General features: G+C 48.0%; 1 protein-coding gene across 2 annotated transcripts in view; it reads right to left on the reverse strand.

The window, feature by feature from the left end:
• The window catches only part of LOC143815137 (multidrug resistance-associated protein 1-like), a 50297-nt gene extending 40031 nt beyond the window's left edge, over positions 1-10266 (reverse strand). The window contains exons 1-5 of one of the 2 annotated variants that reach the window (XR_013223688.1): positions 10056-10265; positions 5941-6002; positions 4082-4217; positions 2463-2590; positions 624-801 (exon numbers count right to left, since the gene is read on the reverse strand). Coding sequence is in view for 1 of the 2 variants with exons in the window: in XM_077294043.1 (XP_077150158.1) it covers positions 624-801; positions 2463-2590; positions 4082-4217; positions 5941-6002; positions 10056-10106 (555 nt within the window). In the remaining variant the exon portion in view is untranslated. Of the gene's footprint in view, positions 1-623; positions 802-2462; positions 2591-4081; positions 4218-5940; positions 6003-10055 lie in introns of both variants that reach the window. The other variant, XM_077294043.1, reaches the window with a different exon arrangement.
• Positions 10267-16214: the final 5948 nt, after the last annotated feature.

The raw sequence follows: 16214 nt of genomic DNA on the forward strand, positions 1-16214 counted from the left end.
GGCTTATGTTTTGCGGGACGAGTTGTACTTTTGAAGGACATCATTGGTTTTACCATGTCGTGTACTAGAAAACGGGAAAAAAATTCCAAGTGCGGTGAAATTGCAAAAAAAGTGCAATCCCACACTTGTTTTTTGCTTGGCTTTTTTGCTAGGTTCACTAAATGCTAAAACTGACCTGCCATTATGATTATTCTCCAGGTCAGTACGAGTTCATAGACACCTAACATGTCTAGGTTATTTTTTACCTGTGGTGAAAAAAAATTCCAAACTTTGCTAAAAAAAAAAATAAAAATTGCGCCATTTTCCGATACTCGTAGCGTCTCCATTTTTCATGATCTGGGGTTGGTTGAGGGCTTATTTTTTGCGTGCCGAGCTGGCGTTTTTAATTATTCCAATTCGGTGCCGATACGTTCATTTGATCGCCCGTTTTTGCATTTTAATGCAATGTCGCGGCAACCAAAAAAACGTAATTCTGGTGTTTCGATTTTTTTTCTCGTTACGCCGTTTAGCGATCAGGTTAATGCTTTTTTTTTATTGATTGATCTTCCTGCGTTATTACCAACGTGTCACGCAGGTAACGTGTATGGCAGCAATATTCTCCAGCCACATGCGATATAACTCACCTTCTTGTATATGGTCCCAGTGATGGCCGTCTTTATCTTCGCCGCAGTCAGCATATTAAAACGCTGGTACAATTGTAGGATGAGTGTCTGCAGGATGGTGACGATGAAAAGAGCGAGTGCAAGCAGATAGCCGGTCCTGACCCCCTCCGCGGGGTGCTCGCAGAACACAATCATACTCCTGGGAACAAGTAAAAATGCGTAAAGCACCGAAAGATTAAAACAACATTATTACTTTTTTTTTTAAATAATATAAATCAAGAGTCCACATGAAGAAAATAAACTGAGTAATACATCTTATCAGAGAAATCTGCTTCCTTCTCCTGCTGGATGGATCATTCATCCTCAATTCACAGGTAAGATGTGTCTTCAGTGCATACAGATTTCTCCATTACTGGGATAGAAGACAGTTGGTGCTCATAAAATTCTATGGAGAACTGTAACTATCATTTCTGGAGAACGTGAATGTCAGTTACTGCCTCTAGCTCCGCCTCACTCTCCATAGAATCTTATAAGCACCAATTGTCAACTCCTATCTCAGTAATAGAAAATCTGTCTTCACCACTTACATCTTAAGGCCCCGTCTCACATAGCGAGATCGCTAGCGAGATCGCTGCTGAGTCACTAGTTTTGTGACGCAACAGCGACCTCAGTAGCGATCTCGCTATGTGTGACATGTACCAGTGATCAGGCCCCTGCTGTGAGATCGCTGGTCGTGTCGGAATGGCCTGGGCCGTTTTTTGATCGTTGAGGTCCCGCTGGCATCGCTGAATCGGTGTGTGTGACACCGATCCAGCGATGTCTTCACTGGTAACCAGTGTAAACATCGGGTTACTAAGCGCAGGGCCGCGCTTAGTAACCCGATGTTTACCCTGGTTACCAAAAAAAACAAACAGTACATACTCGCCTTTCGGTGTCCCTTGCCGTCTGCTTCCTGCTCTGACTGAGCCGCCGTACAGTGAGAGCGCAGCAGTGACGTCACTGCTGTGATCTGCTCTCACTGTACGGCGGCTCAGTCAGAGCAGGAAGCAGACGGCAAGGGACACCGAAAGGCGAGTATGTACTGTTTGTTTTTTTGGTAACCAGGGTAAACATCGGGTTACTAAGCGCGGCCCTGCACTTAGTAACCCGATGTTTACCCTGGTTACCCGGGTGCTGCAGGGGGACTTCGGCATCGTTGAAGACAGTTTCAACGATGCCGAAGTCGTTCCCCTGATCGTTGGTCGCTGGAGAGAGCTGTCTGTGTGACAGCTCCCCAGCGACCACACAACGACTTACCAACCATCACGGCCAGGTCGTATCGCTGGTCGTGATCGTTGGTAAATCGCTATGTGAGACGGGGCCTTTACCCATATATTGAGAATGAAAGATCAGTCCAAGAAGAGAAAGAAGTAGATTTCTATCATAAGATATATTACAAAGTTGCCTATTTTCATGAGCACAATTGATTTATGAAATAAAAATTAACAGTTACACTAGAAGTTCTACATCTGATAACAATTCGAGACACAAATGACAACCTAATATGCTAATAAATTATAGATAATCTAAACAAGAAGAGCTGCAGTGTAAAGTACAGTGGAAAACGGAAGCAGCAGCCTGAGGCCCCAACATGATTCATTTCACTTAGACGCTATAGCCAGGTTATATTTATTACAATGTAAAAGACGGAAAAAGTAGCTGACGCCATATAGCAGTCATGTGTATACGGTATATCTTGCGGAAGCATGGCCTGACTATGTTATGCTTACATCCTACAGGCTGTATCACAAACCACAACGTCTGAAGCACAGACCACAGCACCACAACAGAATGATGGAGCCGAAAAAGCTTTTTACTCACTTCAATATCTGAGGGCTTGTAAATGCCAGGACATCAGCCACTACCTTCATGAGGGCCACTTGGATGAGCGAGGACTTGAATGTGTGCCACAATGCCAGCACCAAAGATGCCTTTTTGGACCCAGAACCCTGGGAAAGTAAATACAGAAAATTGACTTCATATATCCTAGCTGGACAATAGGCCAGAATCTTTTATGAAAGTGTAAACTACCTAGGTTGATTGACAGCTCCTCAGTGTCTCTCTTCCCTGCTGAGATCTCACACTACTCAGTACAAGCTGCAGCTGTCAGTCAAGTAGGGTGTGTAGAAACTGAGCACACTCCTGAGATATTTCACTCTATAGCTGGACTCCTAAAATACTCATCTTAACTACTTGTCTACAGAATATAAACATCTGGGCCGTCCGCAATCTACTCTGCAATGACCTTCTAATACTTCACCATAGTAGAGCAGCTGCACGTGAACATCCAGCTGTGGCAGCGGGGCGCTGATACAGCTGAGCTCCCCACAGAGACGGCAGGGAGGGTTTATTACCGTCCCTGCCTTCTCTATCACTGCATACGCAGAGCTGAACAACAACGGTGTATAGAGCAAATAGGAAGAGCTAACAAAGCTTCATCCTCAAAACCCAGTGGTCATGTGAAGGCGCAGCTAGAGAGAGAGCAGGAGCTGCTGGGAACTAGGAGACCTAGACCCGCCCTGCTATGCAAGCAAGAGACTGAATTTCCCCTGTAACTAGTGATAATATACCAGATCCAGTTAAAGTCCTGTACGACCATAAAAAAAAAAGGGGGCACAATATGAGAAATAAATAGTAGGTAAAAAAAAGGGAAATGGGGGAAAGATTCTAATTCTTGTTTGTTTTTATTTCAACTTTTTAAAAAAAATGTATTTGCCTTAGGGAATTTGCTCGACTGCAAGTACAATACACTGCAATATTACTGTAGTGTACTGTACGTTCATCGATCTATACAGTTCTTCAGTGCGCCCCTGTCACACATAGTGTAGGAAAGACTAAGTAAAACACGAAGGGATGAGGGGAAGGGAGCCCAATACTAGGGAAGGGGGGAGTGGGGACTCTAGGCACATCTAAAGTCACCCTGTCTGCCCTAAACGTCCCTATATAGGTTCTGAACCTATCGCCGAGCAGGAACCTAATCCCTGCCTGACCCTGGCAATAAGCCCTGCTTAGGGAAGGACAAGGTCAGCACTAGTCAATCCCCACTACAACTAAAGACAGCTTGGATAGACAAACAAGGGGAACACTTATCTTGAGTAGACAGAGAGGCAACACAGAAGTCCTCTAGCAGCACCAAAGAAGAAGATAGCCGACTGCTATTGTTCCAAGCCTCAACAGGGGAAAATGTAAATATCTCCGTCAATTCCCAGTAGCAGGCTGTGAGTTTATAAACACCCAGTCCTGGTGTGTCAATTAGAGCCGGGGGAGGTTGCCACTGGGTCCAAGAGTCAGATGGACTAGGAAGGTGTCTGCAAAGCCAACCTCAGAGACCTTCTGCAGCCAGATGCTGTGCGACTGCCTGCAGCCTCTGACACACCCGTGACTGCCCCTGGCTGCCATGCCAAGCAATCCTTTAGCATCATGTAATTGCACAGTTTTACCTTTCTGTCTTGTTTGACAACTTCCTTCCTCCAGTTTCCTTCAAATGCTGGGATAACACTGTAAGAAGAGTCATCGCCATTCAGCTCTACGAGATCTTCTCTTTCCAGTGGTTTCCTGTAGCCGAGCTTTATAATTCTGGAGAAGATGAAATAACCGAGGTGAGACGTGTGATGATTGTGGAAGCAGTGCTCTGGATATACATGTTTAGGAAATAGATGAAAGCCTGCTGGTCCCTGCTAAACGAGTCTGTCAGGTACTGCAACCCCTCATCAGAGGTTTACATACAATGTTAGGGAACGGCATAAACCAGCAATTCCTGATTACTTTGAAAATTAAAAGTTTAGTACAAATTTTTTTTACAGACATTCCACGCCACATTCTGATGTACAATACATGGAGAGAAGTATGGGGGCACAAATCTCCGTGCCTCGATGAATTCGAGAGCGACAGGATTCACCGATGTAATGGTCATGATATTTCTGCCCTCTTAAATCTTCCACAAAGTGCAGACGCCGTAACACTACAGAGCGGGGGGGCCATTCCAAACCTCTGCTGACATTGACATCAGTAAACCTGCACCCCTGTGGGAAGGGTAATGGCAAAGCAGCTGCATGCAGCCGCATATCATCAAGCACAATGCCAAGCGTCGGATGGAGTGGTGTCAAGTCGCCCCCACTGGATTCTGGAGGAAACATGTCCTATGAAGTGACGGGTCACAGTTCTTATATCTGGTGTCTGACAGACGAGTCTGGGTTTGGTGAATGTCAGGTGAACTTAACCCGCCTGACTGCATTGTTCCCACCGCACAGTTTGGTGGGAGAGGTAATAGGTAGAGCATTATAGGCTTGTTCTCAGGGGACGGCCTCAGCCTTTTCTAGTGAAGGAAGACCCAAATACTTCAACATGAGACATTTGGACAATTGTAGCTTCCAACTTTGTAGGAACAGTTTGGTGAAGGCCCTTTTTCTGCTCCCCATGACTGTGCCCAGTGCACTAGGTCCATAAAGCCATGTTTGGGGCAGTTTGGTGGAAGAATACAACCGGCCACGCAGAGCCTGGATCTGAACCCCATCCAACACCTTTAAGATCATCATGATCATCATCGTCTGAAGTAATTAGGAAAACATGGCACTTATGGAATTCTGGTGGTGCACTAGTAGGATAACCAAATCCGTCAGCTGCGATGTAGAAATACTTGGAACTCATAAAGGTGGAATCAAGAACTTATTTATTGAATGAAGAAATTCCAGAAAATTAAGAGATGTTTTGGTCAATATCTGACCTTCATCAGTCATCTGGATAGAGGAGATCTACCTTCTTAATATTGTGCTCAGCGTCCCCTATAACGGCATTTTGCTTTTTTAATCTTGATGAATTAAAATAATTGTTTTATGGATATTTGGTGGTGTCTCTTCCTTGTCCTGTATGCATGTTACATGGGATTGGTTGTTGCGTTACACCTACATGAGTGCCACGTATTTCTACTTTGCATCAGTGTCTCACCTCACAAACGCTCTTCTGAATGAAGGAGCAAAAATTTCCACAGAACCCTCCCAAATCTTGTAGAAAACCTTCCCAGAAAAGTGACAGCTGTTGTAGATGCAATAGGGAGATATAACTACATATCAATGCGAATGGAGAGGGGTCATAAATGTGCCTGTGGGTGTGGTGTGTAGGCGGTATGATACGTTTGTCCATATAGTGTATGTCGGCCAAACCACAGGAGACTCCCCTGTATGATGTCCTAATGCTATCTCTTGATATTCTCCTCACGAAATAATAATTGCATAAAAACATTATTATTAATAATAATAAATAATAATATTTAAAAACAAATAAAGACATTAACATACTGTACCTGTTATACCAGGAATATGTCACCCTACTGAAGAAGGACACCCTGTATTCCGGATTCTCACCCTGTGAATATAAGGTGACACATTACAACAATGAAATATATATAATAACAGAGAATAAAGCACCGCAGCCCGTGTGTGTGACTCATCATGTAATTGCCGTCCTCAGGCCGTGGTGTGCGGACTACAATGGTGGGAACTTTCCCTTCAGCTATTCCATCATCCTCCAACCTGAACATCTCTGCATTTCTAACAAACCAGTGTCAGGTAGTTGCAGCTGGCAAAGTCCGACATCAGTCTCATAGCTGACAAGCACGGCGTTTTCCTAGAACTTGTCCTCAGTCAGTACTTGGAATTGTATTTTGCACATCTCATCTCGTATCGATGACCGTCCATCCTTATAGAGCGGGATCCGTTCCGGGATCTTAAATTCTGTCTGTTCAGTTATAGGAAGAAACACTTCATAACTTCATGTCCAAAGCCGATCAGGTGCATATGTCATCGTTCAGACATCAGCTGTTGTATGAATTTTATCTGGGTTTTTTTTATGAATAAAAAAAACTGTATTTTTAAGGACCGCGTCTCCGCAGAAAAACACAGAAACATCTCTGACTCTGATCCGAGCCATAGCGCAAACTCCCAATTCAAGTCTCTGGGTCCATGGAAAAAAAAATAAATTAAAAATCGGACAGCGCCAAGATGCCTTCCATGTTGTCTATTTTTAAGGGAAGGTCTGATATTAGAAGCTTGACTTTTTTTTTTTTTGCACACGAGAAAAATTGATGACAAGGGTAGGTGCACACAACCGTTTTCTCTCCGGCTGAGAAAACGGTCTGATTATTCTGATAAGGCCGGGATCAGACATACGCGAGATACGGCTGAGTCTCGCAGGTGAAAACCCAGCTCTGGCGCGGGCACTCCGGAGCGGAGCGTGCAGCCGCACAGCAACACATGGAGTCGCACGCTCCGCTCCGGAGTGCCGGCGCCAGAGCTGGGTTTTCACCTGCGAGACTCGGCCGTATCTTGCATATGTGTGATCCCGGCCTTATACTTAAATTCTCCACCCTCTCCATTTTGTCAATCTGTGAAAATCTGTCCGCACTCATAGGCCACTTTCATATGCTCAGTGTTTGATCAGTATTTTACCTCAGTATTTGTAAACCAAAACCAGGAGTGGGTGATAAATGCAGAAGTAATGACGTGTTTCTATTATACTTCTCCTCTGATTGTTCCACTACTGGTTTTGGCTTACAAATACTGAGGTAAAAAAAATGACCAAATACTGACCGTGTGAACGTGGCCAATCCCACACGCTGCAGGTTGGATTTTACTCCTTTACACTCACATAGACGCAGTATAGCTAACACCTCCAGGTGGGAATCAGACAATGTATTACCTCTATCTGGCTGAGAATGGTCTCACATTGGGTCCTCCTCTACTGGAGGAATATTAAATACCTTAAACCTGGAAACTAATAACAAGGTGCCGACTAGAGGGTATCTGACCCAGCTTCGGTGGCTAAAGCAGTCCCCGAATATTCCACAACTGTTTTAGGAGGCTGTAATTCCACCGGTGACATGTACCACATATGGTGGTTATGCTCCATAGTCCGCAGACTTTGGATCAGGGTTTACTGCCTTATTCTGGCACTGAGATTAACCTAATAAAAACCCCTGGGAGGCTCTACTCAATAAACGTATCCCCAATCTCTCCCAAGTGCTCATCTCTTTTACATTTCTAGCGGCTAAGCAAACCATAGCTTCAGCCTGGGAAAAATGTCAAGACCTTAGGCTACTTTCACACATCTGTCGGTACAGGGCCGTCGCAAACCGTTGGCCCGACATACCGACGGACGTTGTGCTAAATGTAGCACAACGTGGGCAGCGGATTCAGTCTTACAACGCATCCACTGCCCAGTGTGATGAGCGGGGAGGAGGGGGCGGAGTTCCGGCGGCGCATGCGCGGTCGGAAAGAGCGGAACCGACGGACAAAAAAACGTTACATTGAACTTTTTTTTGTGTGTCGCGGCCGCCAAAACACGACGCATCCGTCGCACGACGGATACTATGTGTGGCCATATGTCGCAATGCGTCGCTAATGCAAGTCTATGGAGAAAAAACGCATCCTGCGGGCAACTTTGAAGGATGCGTTTTTTCTCCAAAACGACGCATTGTGATGTACGCCATAAGACGCAAGTGTGAAAGTAGCCTTACTAAAGTCAAAAGGTGTCTCCCATGGTACATGATTAGTGGAAAACTAACCAGCCATACTCATAGATAAAGTTTACAAAAATGTGAGAACGTTTGGCTCCCCTGTTCGGAATACGCCAACCATACCCCCTTCGCCACTCCACCACTTTGCCTAAAAACGTCTGTTACCTCTGACTCTTCTGAATGTATTTATTAATCATGAGACATGATCAGTCTCCCCCTTGGGCTACTCTTCTCCCCCTTCCCCGCGACTCTATTTATTTGTCCCCCCTAGAGCTCTTTTAATTAGACTGTATCTTTTTACTAATGTTCTGTTCTTTGTCATATTAGGGATATGTTAAAATCTCCAATAAACACTTATTGTTTAGAAAAAAAAAAAACAACGACCGCACTTTATAAAGATTGGACATGTGTCTGATTTTATCCTTGAATCACTCAGTCCGAGGGGAAAAAAAAAGTCAGACATGTGGGCAGCCCCACAGAAGATTCAGTGAAACCCATAGATAGTGCTGGTCCGATCCGATCGGTCGTGTCCACGACCCCTCAAGCTGACACGGACCAAACACGGATGAAGATCTGATCCAAATCACTGATGGCCTCTGCACAATGCTCCAAACAGTGTAATAGACCCACACATAGCACAGCAGATAGTATAATAGCCACAACATATCCTTCCACACAGTATAATGCCCCCCACATAGTATTCCAAATAGTGTGACGGCCCCACATAGCCCTTCAAACAGCATGATGGCCCTCCAAATAGTACAATGGCCCCCACACGGCCCTCCAAATAGTACGATGGCACCCACACGGCCCTCCAAATAGTACGATGGCACCCACACGGCCCTCCAAATAGTATGATGGCACCCACACGGCCCTCCAAATAGTACGATGGCCCCCACACGGCTCTCCAAATAGTACGATGGCCCCCACACGGCCCTCCAAATAGTGCGATGGCTCCCAAGTAACCCTGCTGTTAATTTGATGGCCCCACATACCCTCCAAATAGTATAATGGCCCCATATGGCTGTAAGTTCTGTCTCTATACAAGATAAGTGTCACCATCAAGGAGGCAGTGATATAAATTACAGTCGATCGGGAGGTGATACAGGTGTTATCAGCACTGTCACCCAGCTTTCCCAAACCTCTACATGGCAGATCCGACCAATCAGAGAGGAGCAAAAAACATAATGGTGTTAGCTGTCACCCAGCTTCTCAGCAATGATACAGATGAATGCACTATCTGCAGAACAGAATGACTTTAATTATTCCTGGTCATACTATATAATAAGCCAGAATAGAACTAGGCAACATATTATCTGGGAAATTAAAGCACTGAATCGTGCCAGAAAAACCCAAAGTCCCAAGGACAAACAAACTCCATAAGAATCATAGAACAAAAGGAGTAAACCGGAGCAAACAAATATTATAAATATAATTTATTAATTATACAAAAATTGGTGCATAAATATGTAATAACAGTACAGAAAGGATGGTAAGAGTAGAGTGAGTCCCCACCGGTACAAAACACCACCTCAATAAAGATATCACATAGCCAATAGTGCTAGGAAGGCAGCCACCCGTGTGCATGAGGTTAACCTTGGGAGACACAAATTTATCCCCCACAATGTAAATACCGGCAACCAAACAGGCGCTTACCAAGAAGATGCAGAGGTGGTGTATACCGGGCAGGATTCAGTCCAACAGGACCCCCGACGCGCGTTTCGCTGGCGCGGGTGCTTTAGCTTTCTCAAGGGGAATGCCATATTTATGCACCAATTTTTGTATAATTAATAAATTATATTTATAATATTTGTTTGCTCCGGTTTACTCGTTTTGTTCTATATAATAAGCCAGTACTACGCAATTATCAGTGATCGCAGCAGAAGGACACAGTGTAACGTTACCTGCCCGGTGTCAGACAGCCTCCCGTATACAGCGCTGCTCCGGGCCAGCATTGTGTGACTGCAGTGGATCCCAGGACCATGGATCTGCGGAGATCGATCACTTCCTTACACCACAGATCCTATCACACCGCAGCAGCACAGGACACTCACCGCCCGCGCCCCCTGCTGGTCACTGGGAGACACTTCCTGCTTCTTCCATTCATGTTCTCCCTGTGCATTCACAGTGCAGCGGGCAATCAGAGGGTAAGCAGGTGACAGCCAGCCAATAGCGTGCGCCGAAAACAATCGCGGAATGCCAGGAGTCCAACATCCAGCCAATTGTAATACATGTCAGGGATAAAAATCAGGGATAGCGCTGCGAAACTCGTACACAGAGGTGAGCAGCCAGGTGGAGACTGGGTAATGATGTCAGATGGCAACCCAGAAAACAAATGCAGGTGTGATGATGGTGTTCCGCAACTTTCCTTCCCACTCCCTCCTGCACCGCCCCCTTCCTCTCCTCCCCTCCTGCGCCGCTCCCTACCTGCGCCACTCCTTTTCTGCCACTCTCCCCTCCTGCGCCGCCTCTCTTGCCCCGCTCCTCTTCTGCGCCACCCATCTCCTGCCTCGCTCCCTACGTGCTCCTTTCCTCTCCTGCCGTGCTCCTTTCCTCTCCTGCCCCGCTCCTTTCCTCTCCTGCCCCGCTCCTCTCCTGCGCCTCTCCTCCTGCCCCACTCCCTCTCCTGCGCCGCTCCCTACCTGCCCCACTCCTCTCCTGTTCCTCTCTTATACCACTCCCTCCTGCGCCACTCCTTTCCTGCCCCGCTCCTCTTCTGTGCCACTCCTTTCCTGCCCTGCTCCCCTCCTGCCCCACTCTCCCGCCTCCCTTGCCCCGCTCCCCTCCTGCGCCAGCCCTCTCCTGCACCGCTCCTTCCTGCCCCGATCCCCTCCTCCTCTCCTGAGCCGCTCCCTCCTGCACCGCTCCCCTCCAGCTCTTCTCCCCTCCCGTGCCACTCCCTTCCTGCCTCCCTCCTCTCCTGCGCCACCCCTCTCCTGCCTCGCTCCCTACCTGCTCCTCTCCTGTGCCACTCCCTTCCTGCCCTGCTCCCGCGCCGCTCCTCTCCCCCCGTGCCGCTCCCTTCCCATCCCGCTCCTCTCCCCCGTGCCCCTCCCTTCCCACCCCGCTCCTCTCCCCCCGTGCCCCTCCCTTCCCACCCCGCTCCTCTCCCCCCGTGCCCCTCCCTTCCCACCCCGCTCCTCTCTTATGCCACTCCTTTCCTGCCCCGCTCCCCTCCTGCCCCACTCTCCCGCCTCTCTTGCCCCGCTCCTCTCCTGCGCCAGCCCTCCTGCACCGCTCCCTCCTTCCCCGATCCCCTCCTCCTCTCCTGCACCGCTCCCCTCCAGCTCTTCTCCCCTCCTGTGCCACTCCCTACCCGCCCGCTTCTCTCCCGTGCCGCTCCTCTCCCCCCGTGCCGCTCCCTTCCCACCCCGCTCCTCTCCTGCCCCGCTCCCCACCCACCCGCTCCTCTCCCCCCGTGCCGCTCCCTTCCCACCCCGCTCCTCTCCTGCCCCGCTCCCCACCCACCCACCCGCTCCTCCCGTGCTGCTCCCTTCCCACCCCACTCCTCTCCTGCCCCGCTCCCTTCTCGCCTCGCTCCCTACCCGCCCTCTCCCCTCCTGTTCTCATACAGGTCACAGACCCTTAGGCATGTATAGCTTAGACAACCCCCGATCATCTAGATCAGGGCTCACACATTGCCATCGTGGTGTCAGATCTCCACATTGCATCTAATGGTTTCTCCAATACGTGCCGCTGGTCCTCACACCACTCACTTGCCGCAGACCTTACTGTCAGTTGTATGTGACTGCTCTGCGATTGTTTTATTTACACCTCTGACAAGTAGAACAAATGTTTATGGCAAATTACTGCCCCGTGTAGCCCCCACCCTATAATCCCATCTTCTAACATTTAGGGCTGACCCCCTGGAGGACACCGATCGCGGTGCACATGGTGCTGTATCGGAATGTCTCCCCTGTAGCCACATCCTCTAACCCGCGGCCACGTCACTGTGTACTGGACGGCTCCGGAGACCTTGGCGATGGCCACTCTTCCCTCTTCATCGCCAGCTTTTGTAAATCATTTCCAGGATTCTGTGGGGCGGCACACTGCAGGCAATGTTGGGGCATAAGCGGAGCTCCTCTTACATGCTGCGTTCTTACAAATTCTCCCCTTTACAAGTCCCTTCCTCCCCCTGATGTTCTTACACGGTCATCTCAATGTCTTATTAGGCCAGTGTCGCACGTACAGAATGCAGTACCCGGGCCGCCCGCACATCTGTCCTAAAATCAACAGCCTTCTATAACCTCCCATTCCACAGCCATAGTCAGTGCCGTGGAGTCACCCTCTTTGGAGCTATAAAACTACCACTCCTCTGGGAGGCCATTCGACAGGATTTTTGAGGTGTCTAGGAATTTCCCATTTGTCCAGAAGAGCATTTGTGAGGTCAGACTCTGATGGAGGAGAAAAATATCAAAAGACTGACCGGCACTTCCACCACACAGAAATCAGGTGTTAACAGGTGCTTACTAAGAGGAGCCGTCTCCATATATAACCAACAAATTAATAGCTCATAAATTGGCCAATTCATGTGTACCCAGCAGCCACGATAAGGTGATGCTCGTTGCTGGGAACCTGCCTGTGTGAATCCTCTCCTTGGCTAAAGCCTACATTTATATGAGAAGGTAAGATTCTGCTGTAATTAAAAATGTCTGAGGCTGATGGGTGGAGTGCTCTGTCAGAGAGCCTAAGTATACAAAAATCTAAAGACTGACCGGCACTGACTAAACATACATCAGGTATGAACAGGTGCTTACTAAGAGTAGCCATCTCAATATATAACCAACAAGTAAATGCTTTAGCCCAAGAGAGGATTCACATTAGGCAGGTTCCCAGCAACAAGAATTGCCTTAGCTTGGCTGCTGGGTACACATGAATTTGCCAAATTATGCGTATTCCAAATTTTTGGACATTTTCTAGAACAGTAATGCAATTCATATTTTTAGTGCATCTCAAGGGTGTTGGATGGGGTAGAGGTTTGGGCTCTGTGGGGCTGGCCATGTTCTTCCACACAAACTCCCCCAATTGTGCCTTTATGGACCTCGATATGTGCACTGGGGCATTATCAGTGGAATCTAAAGACCAAGGTCAACCCCTTAAAAATCAGTTAATAGCATTATGTAATAGCATTATGTCTTCTCCACCAAACTGTACAGCGGGCACAAGGTGGTCAGACGAGTAATGTTCTCCTGGCATTCACCAAACCTAGACTCATCCATCAGATGCCAGATAGAGAAGTGTGATCCGTCCCTGCACAGGACACATTTCCACTGCTCCAGAGTCCAGTGGTGGCGGTTGTACATCACTCCATCTGACACTCGGCCTTGTGCTTGGTGATATCAGGCATGAAGACTCGTTTTTGTGCTGCTATTAATTCCATGGTAAGTTTGTACTCAACAGTTATGGAGTCAGCAGAGTGTTGGTGACTTTTCTGCCCTCTGCTCCTTAGCACTCGCCCCCGCACTCTAATGTATGGGGTCTCCATTTTGTGGCTGAGTTGCTGCAGTTCCTTCCACTTCTCAATATCAGAGGGAACGGAGGGATATTTATGAGGAAGAAATGTCATGAACGGACCTGTTACCCCAGTGGCTCCTTCCACAGGACCGCACTGGTACCAATGAGCTCTGCACCACCAGCCGCTGTCATGTTGGTAAAGGCAGACCGGCATGGTGAGGGGGCGGACATACCACCGGTGCAGCTGCACCGGGGCCCTTGCAGGATGGTTAATACTGAGGGCAATCTGGCCTGTTTATTGGAGTCCGAGGCTCTGTGGGGCCCATGATCAGATTACCCTCATGTGCAGCGGGCCAGGAGGGTTCTCTGCCGCTCCGCTGCCTACAGGAGAAAATAGCGGGGATGGAGGGATCAGTCCTCTGCTTCCTGCCTGACGCTTTGACACAGACGTGCGTGGCTGGATGACGTCAGCAAGCAGCAGCGTGCAAGTGTTTTCAGAGAAAAAGTTGTCGGCGATGACGATGCTGCGGGGGAACAGTGGAGAGGCGAGTGGTGGGGTTTGGTTTTTTTCTTAAAACAATACAGTGGGGAGAGGTCTAGGACAATCGGGTGGTGGGAGAAGAGAACAATGATGTGGAGAGGGCAATGGTGGAGGTGGGGTACTTATAATGGACTTATGAACAGGGGGAGGAGAACGTTAGATATGGATGATAAATGAATTGGGTGGTGGAGAGGGTGCAAAGTTCCTGATAGCATCACAATGAATTGTGAGATGGGGGGACGCTATCAGGAACTTAAAATTTATAGGGGAGTGGGAGAGGAGGGGACAAGGTGCATAGGACATTTTATAATGAATTGAAAGGTGGGAGAAGATGCTATCAGGGACTTGTAATGAATTGGGAGCTGGCGGGAGGATGTGAAATGTCCATGTACTGCCAGATTTTTTTTTTATTGGACAACACTAGGACTCGAGTTTTATAGGTCCATTCACACATCTATGAAAATCATGGATCGGAGAATGAGATCCGTGAGGGTCAGAGCATGTCCTGTTCTGATTCGATTTTGAGGATCAGAATAGGACATGCTGAATGCGTCTGTAAAAGCGGACACCGACACTGCACACGGATACAGGGATGAAGCCTTATATCTAGCACAGTCCCTTAGTATACAGTGTACTCACTTATTGGGTCTAGCATAATCCCTTAGTATATAGTGTACTCACTTATGTATATCACGGTCCCATAGTATAATCATTTTTTATGTATAGCACCGTCCTTAGTTACATAGTTTCCTCTTATGTATAACATCGTCCCTTATTATGTACCATCCTCTCTAGTTACATATTGTGCCGTCCCTTATTATATAGCTTCCTCTGCTGTCATGTACAGTGCTGTCCCTTTAATGGTGTATTCTTGTTATTTTTGTTCTTCACAACACCCTCTTTTTATTACAAAATCTTCTCTTAGGGTATGACTCCACGGTACGGATGGGCGGCGGGATCGCCGCAGCGGCGAAGCCGCTCGGCGCTAAGCCCCGCCCCCTTAATGGGACGCGATCATGCCGGATGTGTTAACTCTTCACATCCGGGATGATCGCTCTGTCCCATAGGGCCCTGTGATATGCCTTGCGGGGACGCTGCGTCCCCGCAAGGTGTACGGGCATGCTGCGATCTGAAAAGACGCACAGCATGTCCGTAGTCGCAGGGCCGCCAGGTGCGGGTTTCCACGCATAGTGGAGACGGGATTTCATCAAATCCCCTCCACTATGCTGGAACATCTGGACGCTGCTTGTTTGACGCTGCAGCGCTGCGCAGCGTCAAACAAGCAGCGTTTCCTGAACGTGGAAACATACCCTTAGATATAAAATGACTGTTGATGGAGCAGCAGGTGACCAGAAGACCCGTCCATCAGCTCCTCCATTAGAAAAGAAGCTTTCCCAGGCTCCATCAGCCTTCTTTGCATTATCATCTAACAAGAAAGGACAGTATGTAATAAAGACTGGGCTCTATATAATCCGAAATGTAAGGGATGGTGCTGTACATAACAAGAGAGGGCACTGTGTAATAAGGGATGGCAATATACATAATAAAGGAGAGTATGTAAGATCGGTATATATAGCTGTAGCTTTGTCACCATAAAAGGAGAGAGGCCCAGACACATTGGTTACACAGGGGCCCCAAGCTGTCAGTGGCCGCCCCTGCTGGGGGATATGTACCAGGAGCGAGGGGGGATGTTATACACCGGGGACAATAGGAATGAAGGAACACCACAAATTGAATAATTAAGTGATGTTTCTGAATACTTTTCGGCATATTTTGCATCTCTCGTACTTTGTATTCTCCCTAGTACTGCAATAATTAGGTGCTGCCATGTTCTTCTGACTAGTCACATCAGGACATGGTCTCCTTTGCCTCTCTATGTACTACAGCAGAGTGTAACAAACACGATTCACTGAAACCACAGCAGAGAAGACAGGGGACTAGCGATGGCCCCTGTGCAGCGGACGGCCCTGTAATAAGGACACTCATCTGCTGCTGTGTGGGGGGCTGCAGCCATACTGTATGGGGCGGTGCGGCCCTTCCCAAAGTGCATGCAGGCTCAGCTCGGAGC

This window comes from Ranitomeya variabilis, chromosome 3 (assembly GCF_051348905.1).
Source record: "Ranitomeya variabilis isolate aRanVar5 chromosome 3, aRanVar5.hap1, whole genome shotgun sequence".
NCBI classification, from domain to species: domain Eukaryota; kingdom Metazoa; phylum Chordata; class Amphibia; order Anura; family Dendrobatidae; genus Ranitomeya; species Ranitomeya variabilis.